Genomic DNA, 20,760 nt, shown 5'->3' with positions numbered 1-20,760 from the left:
CTCCGCAAGTTATGAGTTATGTGAGTTACATATTTCCAAATAGTCGCCCGGTGGCAAATAATAGCTGCCGGGGGGTTGACCCCATTTTGCGTATTAAACACCGGTCCGATTAAACACCCGGGCGATTATTTCCTCATTCACTGCCTCATGGCTGTTCCTCCTTGAGGAACTGTTTGCGCTTTTACGCACGGGTCGGTGGTGAAGTGGTGCACATGACTCGTACTACGGACGGACGGACGGACGAACGGACGGACAGACAGCCACGTATCTAAAACAGGTAATACATCTGGCTACATCTTTCCCACATCAAATATCCGTGATCGCCTACACCCGCGTGCGTAAAAGCGCACACAATTCCGTGTCCTCTCACTGCGTATGCTGTGATTTGATGGCCCAGTACTCATTGTAGCCCACTCTTATAAGACCCAATAATAATAACAATAAGTTACTGTGGACCTATATGCCATGTCTTTTAATAAAAATTACCATAAGAGTTCGCTGAAAAACAGGTAATATCAGCCTGAATTACTCATGTGCGTCCCCGGTGAAAATCACTGACATGCATGGGGAATACAGCTTCTACAGGCTCGCCATAGCTCACTGTCAGGACTCAGGGACCAGAATTCGGGATGGCGGACCGTCGGGATGGCGATATTTTGGTGTGGCGGCCTGTAACCGTTGGTTAAATGGCCCGTTCGGTTGGTATTCGGATAACTGGGGTTTTACTGGTATAATGCAATAGCACCACCCAGCGGTGAAACCCGTGTACACGAAAACAATGACCTACTCTAAATGTTTAGAGATTTTTGTACAGGAACTCACCCCTACATTATACAGTATTTTTGCACTAAAAACATACTGGACAGGAACTGTAACCAAATAACGGCCTGGTGCAGGTCGGTGCAAAAAAACGAAAAAAAAAAAGCCTTGAGCAAATAGCCCCTGGTTCGTTTAAACGCCTGGGGTCAAAATCCATTTTGTGAAATAAACGCCCGGGCTACTATTTGGAAAATAACTCCACGAGTTATGAGTTATGTGAGTTATCTGTGTGTTGTAAAAGCATTTTGCTCTGCTGCTGCAGACAGCCTGTCTCGAAGCCCGTCTGATTGTATGTGGGGTTTTTTCTTCATGTCGGCATGTTGAGCTTGTATTTTCAGTCTCTGGAGACACTCCAATAAATTCACCTATAGGCTTAGAGTATTGGCCAAATTGGCCTTTGTTTTACTGTGTTTCATACACCGGACCCCTTGGTTATCTTCTAGAAATGAGCTTGTAATTAATTTATTTTCTTTATTTTCTGTGAAGTTAAATAATGATAATTAAACGTCCGCTCACTGTCCGTGGTGCTGAAATATGCGCCGACATAGGTCCGATGTTTTCACTGCTCTCACCAAGTCGTGCATTACATGCAGACATGAGGTATTAAACAGCTTTGTGTCCTTTGAAACAGTTTTCAATAGCATAGTATGTACTTCTGACAGGTCAAAGACCAAAGTGAAGTTTTATATAAGTTCATATTTTTGAAACTCCATCATCAGTAGCTCTGTGACGTCATGTCATATTGCCATACCTTAGCTGCTGCTGAAACGACGCCCCTGGGAGGGTTGTTCCAGACATCTTGGAGAACTACCCACAGATCTTCTGTCTCTTCATGTATCCTGGACAGACCAGATGATGTTGAGATCAGGGCTCTGTGGGGGCCGCATCATCACTTCCAGGACTCCTTGTTCCTCTTCACGCTGATGAAAGTTCCTCATGACACTGGCTGTATGTTTCAGGTCGTTGTCCTGCTGCAGAATAAATTTAGGGCCATTCAGACGCCTCCCTGATGGTACTGCATGATGGATAAGTGCCTGCCTGTATCTCTCAGCATTGAGGACACCATTAATCCTGACCAAACCCCCGGCTCCATTTGCAGAGGTGCAGCTCCAAACTTGCAAAGGACCTCCACTATGCTTCACTGTTTGCTGCAGACACTCATTACCGTACTGCTCTCCAGGCCTAAGGCGAACAAACCACCTTCTGCTACAGCCAGATATTTCACACTTTGACTCATCAGTCCAGAACACCTGCTGCCATCTTCCTGCAGTTTCCCCACTTCCTGTGTTTTCTTGCTTAGTTGGACTTGTTTTCACATCAGAGGTTTTGGCTTTTTTGCCGCAGTTCTTCCATGGAAACCACTTGTGGTCAGACCTCTGCGGACAGTAGATGGATGTACCTGGGTCCCACTGGTTTCTTGGCTGACCACGGCATCTACGGTCCTCAACATTGCCTGTGTCTTTGTGCTTCTTGAACAGTCTGAAACCTTTGCCTGGGAGAGACCCTGCTGATGCAGTGTGACTTGTGTCTTGTTACTGTGTTCAGTCTCGTCATGGTGTTTGACCTGTGACGTCTTTCACAGCCTCACTTTGGCAGCAGAGTTTGGCTGCTCCTCTCCCAGTTTGAAGCCTCCTACACAGCTGTTTCTGTTTCAGGTAACGGCTGTGTTTCAACCTGCACATGAAACTGATGATCATTAGCACCTGCTTGGTATGACTGGTTAATCAGACACCTGATATGATCCTACAAAATCCCTGACTTTGTGCAAGTGTAACTAGAAGAACTGATGCTGTTTGGATGGCAAAGGGTGGTCACTCCAAATACTGATTTGATTTAGATTTTTCATCTGTTCGTTCACTTTGCATTTTGTAAAATGAAAAAAAAAAACCCCCACAAACAATTAAACTGGAAAGCATTCTTACTTCACAGCATTTCTTCATACCTGCCTCAAACATTTGCACAGTACTGTATAAAAGCAGGAATACAGACGAGGCGAGTTGGTCCTCACCGCTGTTACTTTTCCTGACTTCCTGTAAGTGCTGAAGCTGTTTACTGTTGCAAAAATCCATTTCACATCACTGAGGTCCTCAGGTTGTATCAGAAGCAGCAAACCAACAGCTCCCCCAAGTGGCCATCTCACCACACTACCTGCAACTGATGCTGCAGCATTGTCTTCAATTTGAGTCAAGCTAAAAGCCTCTTATAACTTTGACATTCCTTGCTTTCAAAATAAGAAAACATGATTAAGACTATTACAAAGAATATTACTGATTGATGTGCAGTTGATGTGACTTTAAACCACACCTCAGGTAACAAATAATAAGTGTTATAAATGTTTTTCAAGTACCGACAAATTTACAACAAAACAAAAGATAATTTATGACTTAAAATAAATGTTAAACACACTGTTATTGTTTTAGGAGTTACCACCACTCTTTATTTTTGTATTATAATTAAACAAACTGACAAACTCTTGCAAAATATCACTTGATACGATAACACCCTTGAATCTTCGAAGGTTGTAAGAAACCAAAAAGTCCTGATTAATGCAGATGACGAAAACAAAGGAAAAAAAAACAACCGCTCATTTCAGACTGAAGTGGGTGTGAAAGTCAGAACGTCGGTTTCAGAAAGTTACAGAAATTTTCAGATACGCTCTCCCTCGTTTCCAACGTTGCAAAGGTGTGTGAGGACGAGATGTGAGACAAAACAAAACAAGCTTTATATGAAGTATACTGTGACCCTGCGAGTTTTTTTCTTTCAGCCCACTTTGGCAAAAAAATTTCATCTCATCTGCGACATTCCTCTCTTCATCTACACCTCATGTCCTCCGTCCTACTCCTCCATGGCTTCTAATCTTTCCTGTTCAAGCAGTCCTACTCCTTAATATTTCTCTTCTTCACTCCACATTTGTCTTGTCCTTTTGCGTTGACTCTTCCTCACCCTCACCTCGTCTTCCCCCTCAGTCATCCTCCTCGTCATCTCCTCTCAAAGCGTTGCGGAGACTCCTCCAGAACTCCCCGCTCCTCTCCTCGTCCTGAGGCCACTCCAGATAGGTGGTGGAGCTCATGAGTTTGCGCAGTTTGCAGAAGCGTTTGGGGATGTCGTCCTTGGACAGCGGTTCCAGCAGGATCAAGATGGCCGCGTCTCTGGCGGCATTCTCATCAAAAAGCTGGAAGTGGGAGAAGTCCAGCTCGTAGCGGCACCAGTCAGACTGGACAAAATTCTCAGAGAGGATGAAGATGGTCCGCCGGCTGCGCTCCATGGCGCTTATGATGTTGTCCACAATCCAGTGTCCAGGAAGGAAGTCCCGCTTGTGGAGGCACAGGGTCAGAGGCCGGGGGGGTCTGGGGTTCACAGAGTCTCCATCGTTCTCACTGAAAGAGTAGAAACCAGAGAGCACAGGGGGCGGCTTTATTCATGCCATGTGTGGTATACATTGGATGAAATTCATCGGAGGAAAGGAATAAAACAGTCTGACCAAAAATTGAACACTTCCAAAAGTTTTTTGTAAAAGTCATCTTGGCTGCACTGAGCATCTTGTACCAAACTAATATTGAGATATTAAAAGCTTTTTGGACTCGTGTACCTCATTCAGAGGGTATGAGTAATGTAGCAAATTGGAAATGCCCAAAACTGTTCAGATGTTTTCCTACGAAAATGACACACCCAAATTCGTATATCCCACACATTTGAAAGGCTGCGATCAGATGCAAAGAAGCAGTCCCATGCAGTATTGAATGGAAGCAGGTTGGGGCGGTGGATGGGTCACAAAAACCCAGACTTTACCCCAAGACTTTCCCCTCGAGACCTGTGTTCAGAACTGTGTGAACTTCGAGTCATTTCAAGGTTCGTGCTCACCAAACACCTTGTTTTCCTAAAGCTCACCTCCGTAACTTTACATTAATTATGTGACTGAATGTTGAGGATGTGACCTCATCTGTGGGGTGCTCATTCATGTTCTCGATACGTTGAAATGTTGCATGGCGCCACATCTACCAAACTCCACTTAAATCTGGTGGGTAGCTTTTTAGCTCAAATACCCTGCAAACTAACAAACCAATTCCTCGAGGATCTGAAATGTCTGATGTCACAGCCACTTTTCTAAATGTTTTTAGGCTCATTTTCAGAGTGAAATTGTGGGGGCACAACTTGTTAGAGGAAAGAAAGCCCCGACCAGGAAGTAGTTACAATCAGACGCTCCAACATGAGAAGATTGGTTAAAAACTGTTCATGAAATTTACATCATGGAGAGATTAACATTTACTATAAAAATGCAATCAGAGAAATTTAAGGGACTGTGGTCAAAAAGTGTCGGATACATTAACTCAAGGAGACCATGTCAACTGGACAACCAAGGAGATCGTGTTGTGTGTAGATCTTTGTGGATGAATGAGTTGTCATTTTTATTTTTATTTCAAGAGCGCTGAGAGTAAGCCAAATGTTGAACTTTGCGTAAAATGCTGCCCTCGTCACTGTTGCTTTTTTTACGTAGACTCACAAGTCAGTCTTCAGATGCTCTGCTTAACTAAAGACTGATGACTTTCTCCCTGATTTTGTGTTTAGATGGGCGGATACAATTTCAGAGTTTAAAAAAACTGCCAACATTGCAGAACCAGTAGTAAATCTGCAGGGCGGTCCTTCGGTGGCTCGCTGAACTCTTGTGCTCGTAAACATAGTCCGACTAGAAACACGTGTAGCGGTACGCATTTGCAGAAAACGCCACCAAAGTTAGTGGATGTTTGTCACGTTTGTGGCAACACATTCTTGCCAACTAAAAGAAACAAACATAATCTTTTACAAGGCCATGACTCATCCGTCCGGCCGGACTACACATTGGCTTTGGCGGACGAGAAAAGGGGGAGCGCACATTTCCAGGAGGGCGTGTTCTTTTCAAAAATGCAAGAGGCGTTGCTTTGTTGCCGGCCTTTTTCTCCGGTGTGTTAAATACACTTTAGAAAGGAGTGTCCCCAGACTATCAGAAGGCAGAGATCTATGATTGTCTGGTGGCGAGACTACTTTTTACGCAGCTGCTCTATGGCAATGCAGGACGGACAAATATCACAAAGACCAACCCTCATATCTTAAATGTACAAGTGCTAAACAACAACAGCAGAAGACAAATATGTTAATATATTGTATATATATTTGTACATGTTTCCTCGTATGAACCCACAAAGACTGAGGGCCCGTCCTCTCTCAGTTCATACTTCTGCCTTCCCTTCATCCAGAGCACGAGCTGCACCTTGTGACAACATGTGGAGAATCATAGATATTCATATCAAAGCAACTAGTTGTAACCAAAGCTGAATAAACGCTGCCTCCATAACACTCTCAAACGCTCCTGGCTGGATGTTTCCTGAGGAGCTCCTCGTGTTTAAATCTGGAAAAAAACCCACTTGGCTGGACCTGGGGCCTTAATGCCGTTGGACACAGCGCTGAAAGAACGCCTGCTCTATTTGCATGGATACCACACGCTAACACAGCATGTGATCTCATCACTTCTCATCATATTTTGCCGTTTGGGCAAAGCAACAGTTAACATCCAACATCAAAACATCTTGATTGTCATTAAACCTGTAAATAACATGGATAATGTTAGCTGTGTGATGCTAACAGTTAGCCCTGTCACTGTGAGCTGCAGTCCCGCAGCAGCAGCCTCATGATACACAGAATCAACAAGCTGTGTGCAGCTCTACAATTAATTGAGCCCCTTTTAAACTGTCAGATTTGATTTTGAAAGTTGCAGTGACTTGACAACATTGCCCCGAATCTAGCAAACACACATAATTGTGCTGAAACATTCTTAAGTATTTTTAATAAACCTCTGATGTTACCTTGGCTCCTCCAGTTCAGGTACCAAGAAGTTTTCCACCCAGCTGGCGTCTCTCTCACTGTAGGACACAAAGGCGTCATAGGATAGCAACCCTTCTGAACCCTCCTCATCTCTGCGTTGCCGTCGTCGCCGGGAGCTGCGCTTGGCCCTCAGCCACGCCCACATCATCTTGAGGTACCAGAACGCATGGAGGCGCCACAGCACAGTAGTCAGCAGGGTCCCAACAAACAGCGCCACCCCACAGCTCACGGACACAAACAAAACCCGGTGGCACTCAACAACAGAGGGGTGGACCTGACCCACCAGATGCCCATGCCGCTCGAAAGGAGAGTCGCAGGTGTAGCTTTCCTCTCCGTCTGTTAAATGCATGTCTCCACCTCCGTTGATGGCCGACTGGAAGAAGCTGACAAAGTCACAGGAGCAGACGAATTTGTTCTGACCCGCCTGGAGGTCCTGCAGTCGACTGTACGACTGGAGGTCTGACCGGGCGAACATGTTCAAGATGTTTGACTGTGGGAGAACAGAGAGGGGTCACACTGGGAAACACAAAGAGAACTGGAAGAAGAAATATGAGATGCAATTGGTCCTCACCTGTATTGTCAGTGTTTGCAGATTGGGGAACAGCCGCCCAGGGGGCAGCCTCAGTATCTTGTTCCCAGAGAGGTGGAGCTCTCTCAGGGCGGGCAGGGCCAGGGTGAAGCTTCTGAGATTGTTGTTGCTCAGATCCAACACCTGATAAAGTAAAAGGTGAAGGTGTTTTTAGCTGTGATGGTGTCAGACCTGTCAGTATGACTGCTACATGGTCCACTCTCAGTACCTCCAGAGTTGCAGGAAGACACGGGGTGACGGTTGCAAGTTTAGCCCCAGAGATGTTTAGGTGTCGCAGGGTGGAGGGCCAGGAGCAGCCTGCAGGCATGGAGATGTATCCGTTCCTGCTGATGTCCAGGTGGGTGAGTTTGGAGAGCTTTGTTACCAGCTGGCTCACTGCGGACAGAGACTGGACAGCAAAGGGACAGACACGTCTTCAAGCAGCTCAGGACATTTCTTCTTCAAACCTGGGGCTTCATTTTAATGAGTATTCGTGGATTTGTACTTAAAGAGAAACTTTAGTATTTTTCAACTTGGACTTTATTTTCTTAAGTCTTTGTGTCTCAGTGACTGATGGGAACAGAAATGTTTGAAACTTCTGCAATGTCGAGAGAGCGCGCTGCAGCTGGCAGCGGTGAAACAGGCTGCAGTGTTGCCAGCTTACGTTGTCTGAAAGTGTTGGTTTCTGCCACTGACAGGCTCAGATTTTTATTCAAAGTGTCTGACAACCAGTGTTGATTTGTGTCAACGAAAACTATGATGAAAAATTTCCACAACAAAAACGTGACAGTGAGCTAAAACAAAAAAAAGATCTTGATAAAAAAACTATGATGAAGTCTATAAAGAGATGTGACAAAAATGTGCGTGGTGGACTAACCAAACTAAACCTGTCAAACAGCGCTGGAGAAATGACAGTGTGGAGAAATTATTTGGAGTTGTAGAAAATAATTGTCTAAATGAAATTCTCATCCAACCTGTCACCTTGATTCTAATAATGATGCATGAATTAGCCTCACTGGATTAGTTTAAAAATCAAAAACATCAGGACTAAAATGTTTGAACTGAAATTTTGTCGACTAAAACTATGAATGATAAAAATGACTTAAGAGTGGCTGAAACTAAAACATTTTCATCTCAAGGCTACGACTAAAGGCCTTCGCACACTGAGTCCGTTTTCTTCGGCCGAAATTGTCACGTCTAAAATAAATACCACCTCACATTGTGTCAGTCTCATTTGCACAGTGAGTCCCAAACCTGTAGAGACGTTTGACCTGTAACTACTGCAGAATCATTTGACCCTGGAGTGAAAGCCGCTTGTAGCCTTTCCCAATAAATAAAACAGCCACATGTTAGCCGGTGTTAGTGGGTTTTTGTGCAGTGGGAAATGAGCTTGAGACACAAACACCAGGTCCAGATTGAAAAATACTAAAGTTATCAAACGGACGGATTTAGTTATTGCAACATTTGCTTTTATTTTCTGTTCCCAATAAGTGTGGTAAAAAAATGTGCTAACAACTTCAAATTGCTTGTAGCTTTGTAGCTATGAAATAAAATCATAAAACACATATGAATTAATGGGAAAACTAAAAAAATAATAACACCTTCAGAGAGTTCCCGCTGACGTTTAAAACTCGGAGGTCCTTCAGCGAGCTGTCTCCCTTGCACAGCGACTCCTCCAGAGTCATGTCAGTCAGCAGGTTGTCGGACAGGTCCAGGTACTGCAGGCTCACCAGCAGTTGGGACGTTGCACACGGCATCAGAAACACCTAAGGGGAGAAGTCCTGACTTTAAAATCATCCTCATGATTTTAAATTTCAAAATTTAGACATTTGTTGTTTTCTTTTAAATGCTGTGACCTTCTGCTTCAGGTCAAGGAGAAGGAAGAGTCAGCACATCAGTGACAGCATTCGGATTTAGCAGTGATGCCAGACTTTGGTGCCACTTCTATTGAAGTTAATTAGGGGAAAGGGGGGCATGACAAATCCCACAATAACCCATCGTATCTGTGCTGTTTCACCTTCGACTTAAAAATGCTGCCGAGCTAATGTTAGCATGCAAACTCTCTGTTGAGACCACACACTGTCACAAAGTCTGGACCGCCTGGCTGGCATTGGGATCACTGGTGTTGCACTCTCCTGGTTCACATCATACCTCACCGCCTGTCAACAATTTGTGTAATTAAGGAACCACAAGTCTGGGTGTTCGGTGTTCCCCAGGGGTCAGTCTTGGGTCCACTTCTGTTCATCATCTACCTCCTCCCCCTGGGCACAATCCATATTCACTCTAACTGGACACTGCACTACACTTGTTTTGTTTGATGTTTTGTTTTAACGATGTCTTTTATCCTCTACGCTCTGTAAGGTGACCTTGGCTGACGTGAAAGGCGTCCCAGTATACAAGCACGGGAGGGGAATCCATTTATTGAGCCAAGTATGTGCGACTCCTCTACGATAGGTGGAGATATGCCCCCTTTCAGCTTGTTAGTATTGGACCTTTTTCCTGTTGACCTATTATGTCACAGACCAAACAATCTCAATCCCGTGTGTTCGTCCCATCCATGTATTTTAAAATATTTAACTCTTTCAGCTGCCAGAGCATGGCCTGTGTCTCCTTGTCCCTCTAAAACTGAATGTAGAATGCTGTCACTGACGTCATGAACCTTCCCTCTTTTTCAGATTCCTTGCTTTAGGAACAGTACGTAATGGACTGATGTAGTAGTTACCACATGTTACGCACGCTATATTCCTTACCTGAGAGTTTATGACAGACACCTTCCTGGGGTACTTCAGCAGAAATCCCAGCTTCAGAAATGAGACAAACTTAAAGACGTCCAGCACCACAGTGTTTCGTACGAAGAACTCGTCTACGCTTTTAAGATCGGACCATTTGGCTGGTTCCCACCTACCACCAGTCGAGAAGCAACAAACCGTCACACGTCATGCAGTTATTCGTTCAAGCAACACTTCACCTCTGGATATAAACTTTTTTAGTGTGAAGTAGTTTTACTAAGTACTATTAATTCATTTAACTGTCCATTCATGACACGACCCTTTTATTACAGCCGACATTTTGAGGAAAAGCACAGGTGAAATTGACAAATATTTTAAATGTGCCAGCGAGCTATTCTGGTGAGCCAGCGTTCACAATAACAGGACCTCCCCTGAATGTAATTCAGGTACCATTAATGCTATTAAAGGGTTACTTCACCGCTGGAAAGACGCCCATTTAATTCAGCTATGATGCTCTTCATTTGTCATTAGGCATGTTTTTGTCAAAAAGTTGCAGAGTCTAGCAAGAAAATTGCTAATATTTGAACATGGCATCTGATAGGTCATGTTGAAGTTTCCTACCTGCCCTCGCCTGTCAGCGTGACATTATCCACGATTAAGGCGGTGATCGGCACGCCATCCAGCTCTTCCAGTAGGTTAACAATGGCCTCATCAGACACCCTAAAGTTGTGGAAGGTAATTTTCCTGAAGAGTGAAATCATACAGGAGCAGGTGGTTGGTTTCTGTGTCAAAGTGATTTTTCTGTCATGTGGCATTTCACAGTTTTACACGCTTACCCCCAAAAAACAACAATATTTGAGTACTGCATACATTAATGTCTCTCAGTTCCACGTTTTGCTGGTTTCAAATGAAGTTTGACATCGACTGCGGAGCAAGAGGTGCTGCAGCTATACTGAGAATATTGCATTCATTTCCCTTTAATTACATTTCCCTCCCATTATTCTCAGTTTCAATTCATGGTTGATCTATAGTGTAAAGTGACTGCACTCTTAGCCCAAAAAGCATGACTGAGGAGCTTTTGTTACCATTGGCATTGCAGTGTGTGCTGCTCAGTGCTGCACAAGTGCTAAGACAGAAGAGAAGGAGATTGTGGACAAACCTGATTCTCCTCCTGGCTGACTCTCTGAAGGGCTGAACAGACAGATTCCCAATAAGATGGATGTCCTCTAGTATGAGAGGTGTCTCGGGGTACGACACGTCCCTGAGCACAGCTGAGGCTAAGGACGTGTTTGTTAGAAATGGACTGTGGAGGCTCAAAGTGACACAACCCAACGGCCAAACGTATGCTAGAGTACCGGACTCGTACCTGCAGAGAGAGGAAGACACAGGAGAGGTAGAGTGAAAGATGGGAATAGTAAGACCTTTAAAGGGCATGAGAGCCTGCCGGTTCAATACTCAGTTCTTCAATCTTTGGTCCTTACGTGTCGCCTCCAAGAACCTCCACCTTAACTTGGTGGTAGCTTTTGTTTTACTTGTCTGTCTATGTCCCAACCCTCACCTGTCTGAAATGAGTTTCCTCTGTAGGGTGTCTGGTCTCAGCCTTAGAGATAGGGGGAGGAGTCAGACATCTGGAGGGAGCTCGGAGTAGAGCCGCTACTCCTTTGCATCTAAAGAGGTCCGTTGAGGTGGTTCAACATCTGATCAGGATCCTGGGTGCCTCCTGTTAGAGGTGTTCTGGGTATGTCAAACAGGTACGAGGCCCCGGGGCAGACCCAGAACAGGCTGGAGGGATTACATATCTCATCTGGCCTGGGAACACCTCAGGGTCCTCCAGGAGGAGCTGGAACGTGTTGTTGGGAAAGGGAGATCTGGAATACTTTGCTCAGCCTGCTGCCCCCACAACCCAGCTTCGGATAAGCGGTTGAAAATGGATGGATGGATGGATGGATGGATGGATGGATGGATGGTCCTTACATTTTCCCTCCATACATTTTAAAGGATAAGTCTGGGAATATTCTATGTCTTTGTTACCGTCAACAGTTCCCATAAAAAGACCAAAGCCAATGTGTTAATCCATCTCTCAAGGCATTTGGACTTCCTGTCCCTGCCAACCTTATCACCAGCTCCATCATTTAACTTGCTTATACTTCATAATGTGTCCCGTCATCTGTGAGTATAATTCATTTGCTAAATTTGGATCATGTGATGCAAAGCGTTTGTCATCCTCATACAGTACAAATCACAGGGCCCATTAGATAGAAAATAAATCATGTCAGGATTCACACCAGATTTGAATCCACAAACTTTCTCATACAGGAAGTCCTACTCAATCTGCTCCCACCACGTTTTTATTTCAGTTTTTTTTTTTTTCGAATAATTTTCACTGAAAGTGACTTCCGGGTCAAAGCTCGGGGCAGAAACTGTGGAGCATGCTCAGAGCGCCTCGGCCAGTTTGGGTCTCATTGACTGTATACATGCAGGAGTCACATGATCTGAGTGTGTTAGTCACATGATCTGGGTGTGTTAGTCACACTAACATGTTCACATGGCTGACGCAATCAATCCATTTTCTCTGATGTCATGGAAACGGACTGACTGATGTGTTGTGCCGTCTGTATGGAGCTACATCAGGGTCTCAAGTTTTGTACTTGAAAAAATAAAATTTGAAACTGGAAATTCATGTGTTGATCTTGAATTTTGAAAAATACAACAGTGTATTCAAAATAAAAGTAAGTATATGAAACATTTTTTCAGGTTAAATATAATGTTGATTCACTTTGGTAATTCTTTTGAATAAATAATTTATTTTCACTTTTCACTTTCATATATGTTTTAACATTTGAGGTCTTATTTTTTTCTTACTGAGCACCAACTGCGGTATAAGAGCCATAAATTATGCCAGATTTTGCAGATCAATAGCCACATTTTAAGTGCTGATATGTCCGATTTCCACATAGCACTGTGAACGCAGCATAGTGTCCACTGCGATGATGGCGTCCGGGGGGTCGGGTCAATCTGCTGGAGCCCATACACCCAGCACACAGCTGAGAAATGTTAACTAAGCTTTGGGAAATCATAACAAACATTAAGGGGTCGTTTTTGTGACAACATACATTTTTTGTGACATCTTTTAAGTGGTGAATTTGTCAGAGCTGGAAAGTGTGATTGTCCACAGCTCCATCGTCACGGCCCTGTTGATGCTTCCACATCCAGACGTGTCCCCTGGATGAAACCTTTGAGCTTGGGGAAAAGGAAACAATCCTAAAACACCTCCCTACTCACCTGACCTGGCTCCAGGTGATTTTTGTGGCATCAGGTGAGTAGAGAGACCTCAAATGTTAAAATATATATGGAAGTGAAAAGTTAAAATAAATTATTCATTTAAAAGAATTACCAAAGTGAATCAACATTATATTTAACCTGAAAAAAGTTTCATACACTTATTTTTATTTTGAATACATTGTTGTATTTTTCAAAATTCAAGATCAACACATGAATTTTCAGTTTCAAATTTTATTTTTTCAAGTACAAAACTTTTGACCCTGATGTAGCTCCACGTCTGCCGCAGTGTGGTTTTCAAAACAACCACAAGGAGTCGCCAAAGCCCAAACTTGTAAAATCCCATAGAAGCTGTAATTACCTTCTAAGGAAGGGGCAAAAATAATCTTTCTGTCCTTGTGGGGACATTTAGCTCACATGTAACAACACTAATGCACAAAAACAGTGTCAGTTCCCACCTCGTCAGGTTGTTGGCGTGCACAGTAAGCTCCTCCAGCTGAGTGACTCCAGACAGATCTCCTCTCTTTAGCTCCTCCAGAGCAGGACCTCCAAACCTTAGCCTCCTCAGCCTGACCAGACTCTGAAACACTGGAGGAGAGCCCAGGCAGCTGCGGGACACAAGACTTTGGTCTTTGGACTTGGGTCTTTATCAGTGACTGCACATGAAGATAGATGGAATAACAACTTTCTAACAGTGAAGCCAAAACATCTCAATCACCCCTGGTGGCTGGCTGCAGCATAAGTGTTATAACATAGGCAATTGGACTTGCTTGAGTTTCCTGAAGATGTTTCACCTCTCATCCAAGAAGCTTCCTCAGTTCTAACAGTCTGGTGCAGAGCAGGCTTTAAACCCTGTGTAGGTGTGAACCCTTACAGAGTCGTTAAGGTCACATGTGAGTCGTTGAGCCATCTTGTGTGTCATTAGGGTCAGATGGGTCCAGGTGTGAGTGGATGTTAAATCATCTAGGAAGGGATCCCAACACTGCATTGTAGGTGGATGGTAAGTGGTGTCGTAGGCCACCTCCTCTGTTTAAAGATGGTCATTCCAGTTTGATGTGGAGGACGTCTTTTACGCCTCTTTCACACCGTCTGCCTTCTCTTGCAAACTTAGGCCTCTTGGATGAGAGGCGAAACATCTTCAAGAAACTCAAGCAAGTCCAGTTGCCTGCGATATAACACTCATGATTACCCTGACCTGGATGACTAAAAATCTTCACCAACATGCAGCAGAGGTCATAAACCCCGCCCCCTCCACATCAGCAGATTGGATATATGTCAAACTAAGAAACTCAAATTTCACGTCATTTTTTTTCCCAGAAATCATTTTTTGTCATTTTTGGTGGTTCTTATCATGCTGATGTTTGTTTAAGGGTTCATTTGTCTGAGTTTGGGTTTTAATTTGTTATTTGATGCTTTAAAAGGGGCGTGGCATCATGACATGATTGACAGCTGTGTGTACCAGTGTGCTTTCTATTAGGAGCACTGCTTGGGATTTGGTCTGACGGGTTTATGGTCTGGACCTTTATACTGCAGTTCTGCCGAGCAGACTCTGTCTAAATGATGTTTGATGGGATGTTTTGACTTCATTTTTATACAGTAGGAGGAAGTGTGTATCTTTATAAACAGTCGATGACCTTTTTACTGTGACCTGAGCCCCTTACCTGTATGGGTTGTTGAGCAGGTTGAGCTCCCGTAGCGCTCCCAGCTTGCTGAACCATGTGTGATTGAGAGCAGTCAGCTGGTTGTCAGACAGATCTAGCTCCTCCAGACTCCACAGAGAGTCGAACGCTGATGGATGGATCACAGCTATTCTGTTACCTGGAGGTGAGCAGAAGAAGAAGATATACCATAGTAATATCAACATATAAAAACACCCTACATTCTAACAGAAAGGGGTTCCACAGGGGTCAATCCTTGGACCACTGATTATCATTCCTGTTTGTGTTGTTGTTAATATTTCTGTCAGTGTTAATATTCTCCTCAGCATTGTTTATGTTCTTTTTCTGATTATCATCATCACTGTTCAACCATTCTCATTCCAAAGTCATCACACATCGCCACTTTGCATTCGCTTTTCAAGTCTACATATGACGCGCTAGGTATGCTTCTGCACCTGCTGTTCACGTTCTGGGACACCACAGCCAACGCTGGGACGTCAACAAAAGTTAGGTCGAGGCAACAAAAGCACGTGGTTAGGTTTGGAGAAAACATCATGGTTTGGCTCTACAGTCATACAGGAAGTGAACACCAGCCTCGGGGGTAAAGGTCTGTGGTTTGTTGGATCCATCCACTGCCCCTCCCACCTGCCCCATCGAGACTTTCCTGATCCTTATATTACGTTGTTACTCACTGCGTGACGTCCGTCGTCCAATGGCGTATCATACCATCATGACTGGCGCCATCCAGCTGACCAACAGCATATCATAACACTGCAAAATGCTCTGTCCAACCATGTTACACACTGATACCATACCAATGTGTAAGGTGACTTTTGGCATCGGCGTCTGATGCAGAAATCACTGACAAAGCGTTGGTACTTGACAACTTTGGAATGAGAGCGGGCTGTGTTGTTAGTTGCTGATGACATTGTTGTTGTTGTTGTTGTTGTTAAAGTGTTTAATGCAGAACATGATGATGTCACAGTGAAGATGACCGGTCTCATGAGTCTGAGGGCCCAGCACGAGCGCTTTCTGTCTTTGTTTAAAAAAGAATAAAAAAGATCTGTCCAATATCCTCTTAACACAAATATGGACCTCAGCAATGTTGTGACTTCTTAATTAATCAGTTATTGTGAATACATTAATCTCACATTTCATGCACTCTGCACATTTATTCATTTATCTTTTCTTTTTTTTTTACAGACAAGGCTAGATCTATTCCTGTAAACCCAATAAAATCCCATCAGCGTTACCGTGGAGACTCAGAGCCCTCAGTCTCAGGTGTCCCTTCAGATCATCAGCGGTCAACACGGTGATGTTGTTGAAGGAGAGATCAAGCGTCAGGGCGCGATCTGTCACCGTGGGAACACGAGTGAATCCTCCGTGGGAACAGTGACAGGAGAGCTGCCGGTTGCAGCGATTGCAGGAGGGCCTCTCGCCGTCTGGGTTTGACCTCTGACCCCAGCAGAGGGAGAGGAGGAGGAAGAGGACCGTGAAGTAAAGGCTGGTCGGCTGTCTCATTCTGTAAGGACGGAAAGGAAAGAGTGATCGAGTGGACGAATAAATCAGATAGTGAACCGAGTGAGAAAGTGATACATAGTGAACGAGTCTGAATCAGCAGAGGGATGCAGAGACGCGTGGAGGAACTGAAAGAAGATCAGGGAGGAACTGGGATCTGATAAAAGAGGAAGTCTGTAACATATTGCCACTTTCACAAAACCTTTATACGCAGTGCACTGGCACTAAATACTCTGTCAGATGAGAGTCTATAAAAGTGGATGATGACACACAGCTAACAAGCTACGGTAGCTCCCTCTGGCCTTCTGCTCCCCCAAAGTTTAGTGTTGCCAGCGTCGCAAATTCATGTGTCAGAATGTAGGTCAAGAGAAATAATGTGCACATACTTTGCCCCTGAAAACGAATTCACTGCTCATGGCAGTTCTGGGTGTTTTGGGTGAACAGGTGAAGCTTTAAGATGGCATTCCTAAAAGTGAGGGCTCTGTGCAGGTGCAGCAGATTCACCACTGCCTCCCTCCCCTCCGCCCCTCCCCCGCCTACAACACTTTGTGATGGGTCTGATTTGTTCCTTTTAAATGTACAAAGAGGAACCTTCATGAACTCCTTCTCATACGGTGTCGTGCAAACGTTTGGGCATCCCTGGTCAGAATTGTGTTTACTGTGAGTAGTTGAGTGAGTAGAAGATGAACTGAGGTCAAGCTGAAAACTGTGTGAGAGAGGAAGAGTGGTGGTGGTGCACTGTTGTACTGTGCAGACACACCTGGACAGGTATGACCTTCATGAGAAAGCCTGTCCTGTGTCCTCACCACTACATTCAGACTCACAGGTCTGTGAAGGGACATCGAGACAAAACTGATGCTTTTTGGAGACAATAAGTCAAAGGGACACCTGTCCACCTGTTACAGACGGGGTGGACGGATGAGACAAAGGGACACCTGTCCGCCTGTTACAGACGGGGTGGACGGATGAGACAAAGGGACGCCTGTCCACCTGTTACAGACGGGGGTGGACGGATGAGACAAAGGGACGCCTGTCCACCTGTTACAGACGGGGGTGGACGGATGAGACAAAGGGACGCCTGTCCACCTGTTACAGACGGGGGTGGACGGATGAGACAAAGGGACGCCTGTCCGCCTGTTACAGACGGGGTGGACGGATGAGACAAAGGGACGCCTGTCCACCTGTTACAGACGGGGGTGGACGGATGAGACAAAAGTACACCTGTCCACCTGTTACAGACGGGGGTGGACGGATGAGACAAAGGGACGCCTGTCCACCTGTTACAGACGGGGGTGGACGGATGAGACAAAAGTACACCTGTCCACCTGTTACAGACAGGGGTGGACGGATGAGACAAAGGGACGCCTGTCCGCCTGTTACAGACGGGGGTGGACGGATGAGACAAAGGGACACCTGTCCACCTGTTACAGACGGGGGTGGACGGATGAGACAAAGGGACACCTGTCCACCTGTTACAGACGGGGTGGACGGATGAGACAAAGGGACACCTGTCCACCTGTTACAGACGGGGTGGACGGATGAGACAAAGGGACACCTGTTACAGACGGGGGTGGACGGATGAGACAAAGGGAGGATGATCTGTAACACACCTCCAAATCCACAATGGACGCCCTCAGGAGGAGCCAGCTGAAGGTTAGGCCACGCCCCTCACAGTCCCCTGACCATGACATCATTAACCATCTGTGGACAGAGCTCAAAGAGCAGAGCAAAGAACTGAGAGACTCTGAGCTGGAGACAACCAGGGGGCGCTGCTGAGCACAGACCATGCAGGGGGCCCAAACGTTCGCTTCAGGACCTTTTCTTTTTTTGTTATTTTGAAACTGTCAGAGATTAGAATTAAAAACCATCTTGACTGAAACACTGAGGAAATGTTTTGTCTCTAACTTCATGTCTTTTGGAGATCAGTTTGTCTTTTACTTATCGAACTACTCACAGTAAATGAGATTCTGCCCAGGGGCACAGGGGCAGAGCATTATCTCAAGTGCTTCCTTTATTCTGTCATTCATCTGTTTATCTGTGACGCGACCAAACAACTTCTGGTGTCATAACTGCTGTTGTAAAACAGAGAAGCGATAACGATCGATCAGACGTCAGGCATGACAGCGTTTACAAAGTACAGTTAATGTTTTGCTCCAGGATTTTATCTTAAATCTGTTGCCTTACCTGATTTTATTTGCAGAGCTGGCTCCTGATGATGAGGGGAAGCCTTTTATAGTTAGAGCAGAGACACAAGAGAAGGAGTTTAAAGTTGTATGAGTATAACGAGAGGAAGTAGACACCCTGGGGGCACTGGGGCCAAGTGTGAAAAGAGGTAGTGAGCATGTAAATATACTTTCAGGGGGAAACGTGTGAGTGTGTGTCTGTAGGAGTGTATCAGTGCATGACGATATGTGAAGAGAAGCACCGTGAATTCATCTTGAGCACATTTTCAGCCTTGTTTGCAGATATCAGTTGAACTGCAATAAAAACAATCAGTTGAATTTGATCAACTCCTCATTGATTATGACTCCAGACACAAGCGGAAGTAAAGCGGCCCAATGTTTTATTATCTTACATGTGGTTTCTGTTGCATAATAAGGTGTAACCATGTACAGGACCACAACCACAGTGAGATCCGCTCAGCATCAGGAAGTATAACCATGTGATCATTAGTAATGATGTAACATGCAAACGTCTCCTTTTTTAAACATCGTCTCCGTATTCAAGAATAAACACGACTTTCCTCGTTGATAAAGCTTATGGTTAGGCCTGGTGTTCATCTTGACAACTATTTTAGATTTAGTCTCGGTTTGAGACAAAAATGCTTCTTAGCTTTAATTACATTTTAGTAATTTTGGTCTTTCATAGTTTAAATCTTGTTTTCAAAACTAAACGTCAAAAAACATTTTAGTCGATGAAACTTTAGTCAACAAAAATTCCAAACGTTTTAGTCGCTGAAAATTCATAATTTAATTTTAATTTAATTTAATTCAAAACATTTTAGTCTGTCAAACTTTAAAAGGTTTTAGTTGACGAATATTCGAAATATTTTGGTGATGAAACTTCAAAACACCACACACGTTTAGCCAACACACAAGTGGTTACGTTTAGCCAACACACACACGTGGTTACGTTTAGCCAACACACACACGTGGTTACGTTTAGCAAACACACACACGTGGTTGGGTTGAGGAGAAAAGAACAGGGTTTGGCTTCAATCTTTCGGGACACGAATGCCGCCCTCCTGGGTGAAAGTCTTTGTTTTTTGGACCCTTCCACCACCTTAACTTTTGTCTTTGTCAACCGACGCGGCGACCGGCCGCGTATCATGCTGACGTCAAAAGACGTCTTTTCAGGTAATCCCCATATTGGTACATCTGGACCAGGTCGGCTTCATTCGAGGCCGCCTTGCCTCCAATAATATGAGAAGACTCCTTCATGTGATGTCAAGAGCCTCATCTCTTCAGCATCCAGCAGTAACAATATCGCTGGATGCTGAAAAAGCTTTTGATAGAATAGAGTGGCCTTTTTTATTTCATGTATTATCCAAATTTGGTTTTGGCCCAATATGTATGCAATGGATTAAGGCAATGTACAATGAACCAACTGCTCGTGTTAAAACAAACGGTATGATATCTCAGCCCTTTCAACTTTTTAGATCTACAAGACAGGGCTGTCCAGTCTCACCAGCCATTTTTATTTTAGCATTAGAGCCACTGGCCTGTGCCATGCAAGCCAATAAAAATATAACTGGTATTAATTTGAATGAATATGATTTCAAAGCCAGTCTTTATGCTGATGATATTTTATTAACATTATCCAATCCAACATACTCAGGACCACATCTGTTAAAACTTATAGAAAAATTTGGTCAATTATCAGGATATAAAATTAATTGCAATAAGAGTGAGGTTATTCCTCTGAACCACCACACCTTTGCAGCACATCTTGGCTCTGCACCTTTTGTGTGGAAACCTCAAGGTATGAAGTATCTTGGAGTAAACATCAGATTCCCAATCAGTAAGATATTTGATTTAAATGGGCCTAGTATGTTGAAAGTAATTAAAGGTGACATAAAGAGATGGACGGTCCTGCCTTTATCGTTATGGGGAAGAGCAGAGGTAATAAAGATGAACCTCCTGCCCAGACTCTCCTTTCTCATATCAGCCATACCATTAAAGTTTTCCCAGCAATGGTTCAAGGAAATTGATAAATTATTTTCAAGCTTTCTATGGCGTGATAAAAAGCCTAGAATCAACCGTAAAAAATTGGCTATGCCTAGAAACAAAGGAGGGCTGGGTGTTCCGGATGTTCATCTTTATTATTTAGCATA

General features: G+C 44.3%; 1 protein-coding gene across 1 annotated transcript; it reads right to left on the bottom strand.

Annotated features, from left to right (window-relative positions):
- Positions 1 to 3,146: 3,146 nt before the first annotated feature.
- Positions 3,147 to 18,714, bottom strand: LOC125883414 (toll-like receptor 2). The gene is made up of 12 exons (XM_049567683.1): positions 18,612 to 18,714; positions 16,163 to 16,431; positions 14,913 to 15,069; positions 13,710 to 13,859; positions 11,132 to 11,338; positions 10,594 to 10,716; positions 9,994 to 10,144; positions 8,845 to 9,009; positions 7,473 to 7,652; positions 7,247 to 7,387; positions 6,657 to 7,165; positions 3,147 to 4,196 (listed from the first exon to the last, which is right to left on the bottom strand). The coding sequence occupies exons 2-12, from the start codon at positions 16,428 to 16,430 to the stop codon at positions 3,782 to 3,784; spliced, it is 2,466 nt and encodes an 821-aa protein (XP_049423640.1). The 5' UTR covers position 16,431; positions 18,612 to 18,714; the 3' UTR covers positions 3,147 to 3,781.
- Between the last annotated feature and the right edge of the window lie 2,046 nt (positions 18,715 to 20,760).

Source organism: Epinephelus fuscoguttatus, linkage group LG23, assembly GCF_011397635.1.
Source record: "Epinephelus fuscoguttatus linkage group LG23, E.fuscoguttatus.final_Chr_v1".
In the NCBI taxonomy this organism is placed as follows: Eukaryota; Metazoa; Chordata; class Actinopteri; order Perciformes; family Serranidae; genus Epinephelus; species Epinephelus fuscoguttatus.
This window is presented reverse-complemented; position numbering and strand designations above follow the sequence as displayed.

Excerpts from the sequence above, each read along its gene's own strand:
- LOC125883414 (XM_049567683.1), bottom strand. The coding sequence starts at position 16,430 with ATGAGACAGCCGACCAGCCTTTACTTCACGGTCCTCTTCCTCCTCCTC. Across the intron at positions 13,860-14,912 it reads CTGCTCAACAACCCATACAG|CTGCCTGGGCTCTCCTCCAG; the intron begins GTAAGGGGCTCA and ends TGTGTCCCGCAG. Across the intron at positions 7,166-7,246 it reads TGCAAACACTGACAATACAG|TCAAACATCTTGAACATGTT; the intron begins GTGAGGACCAAT and ends GTTCTCCCACAG.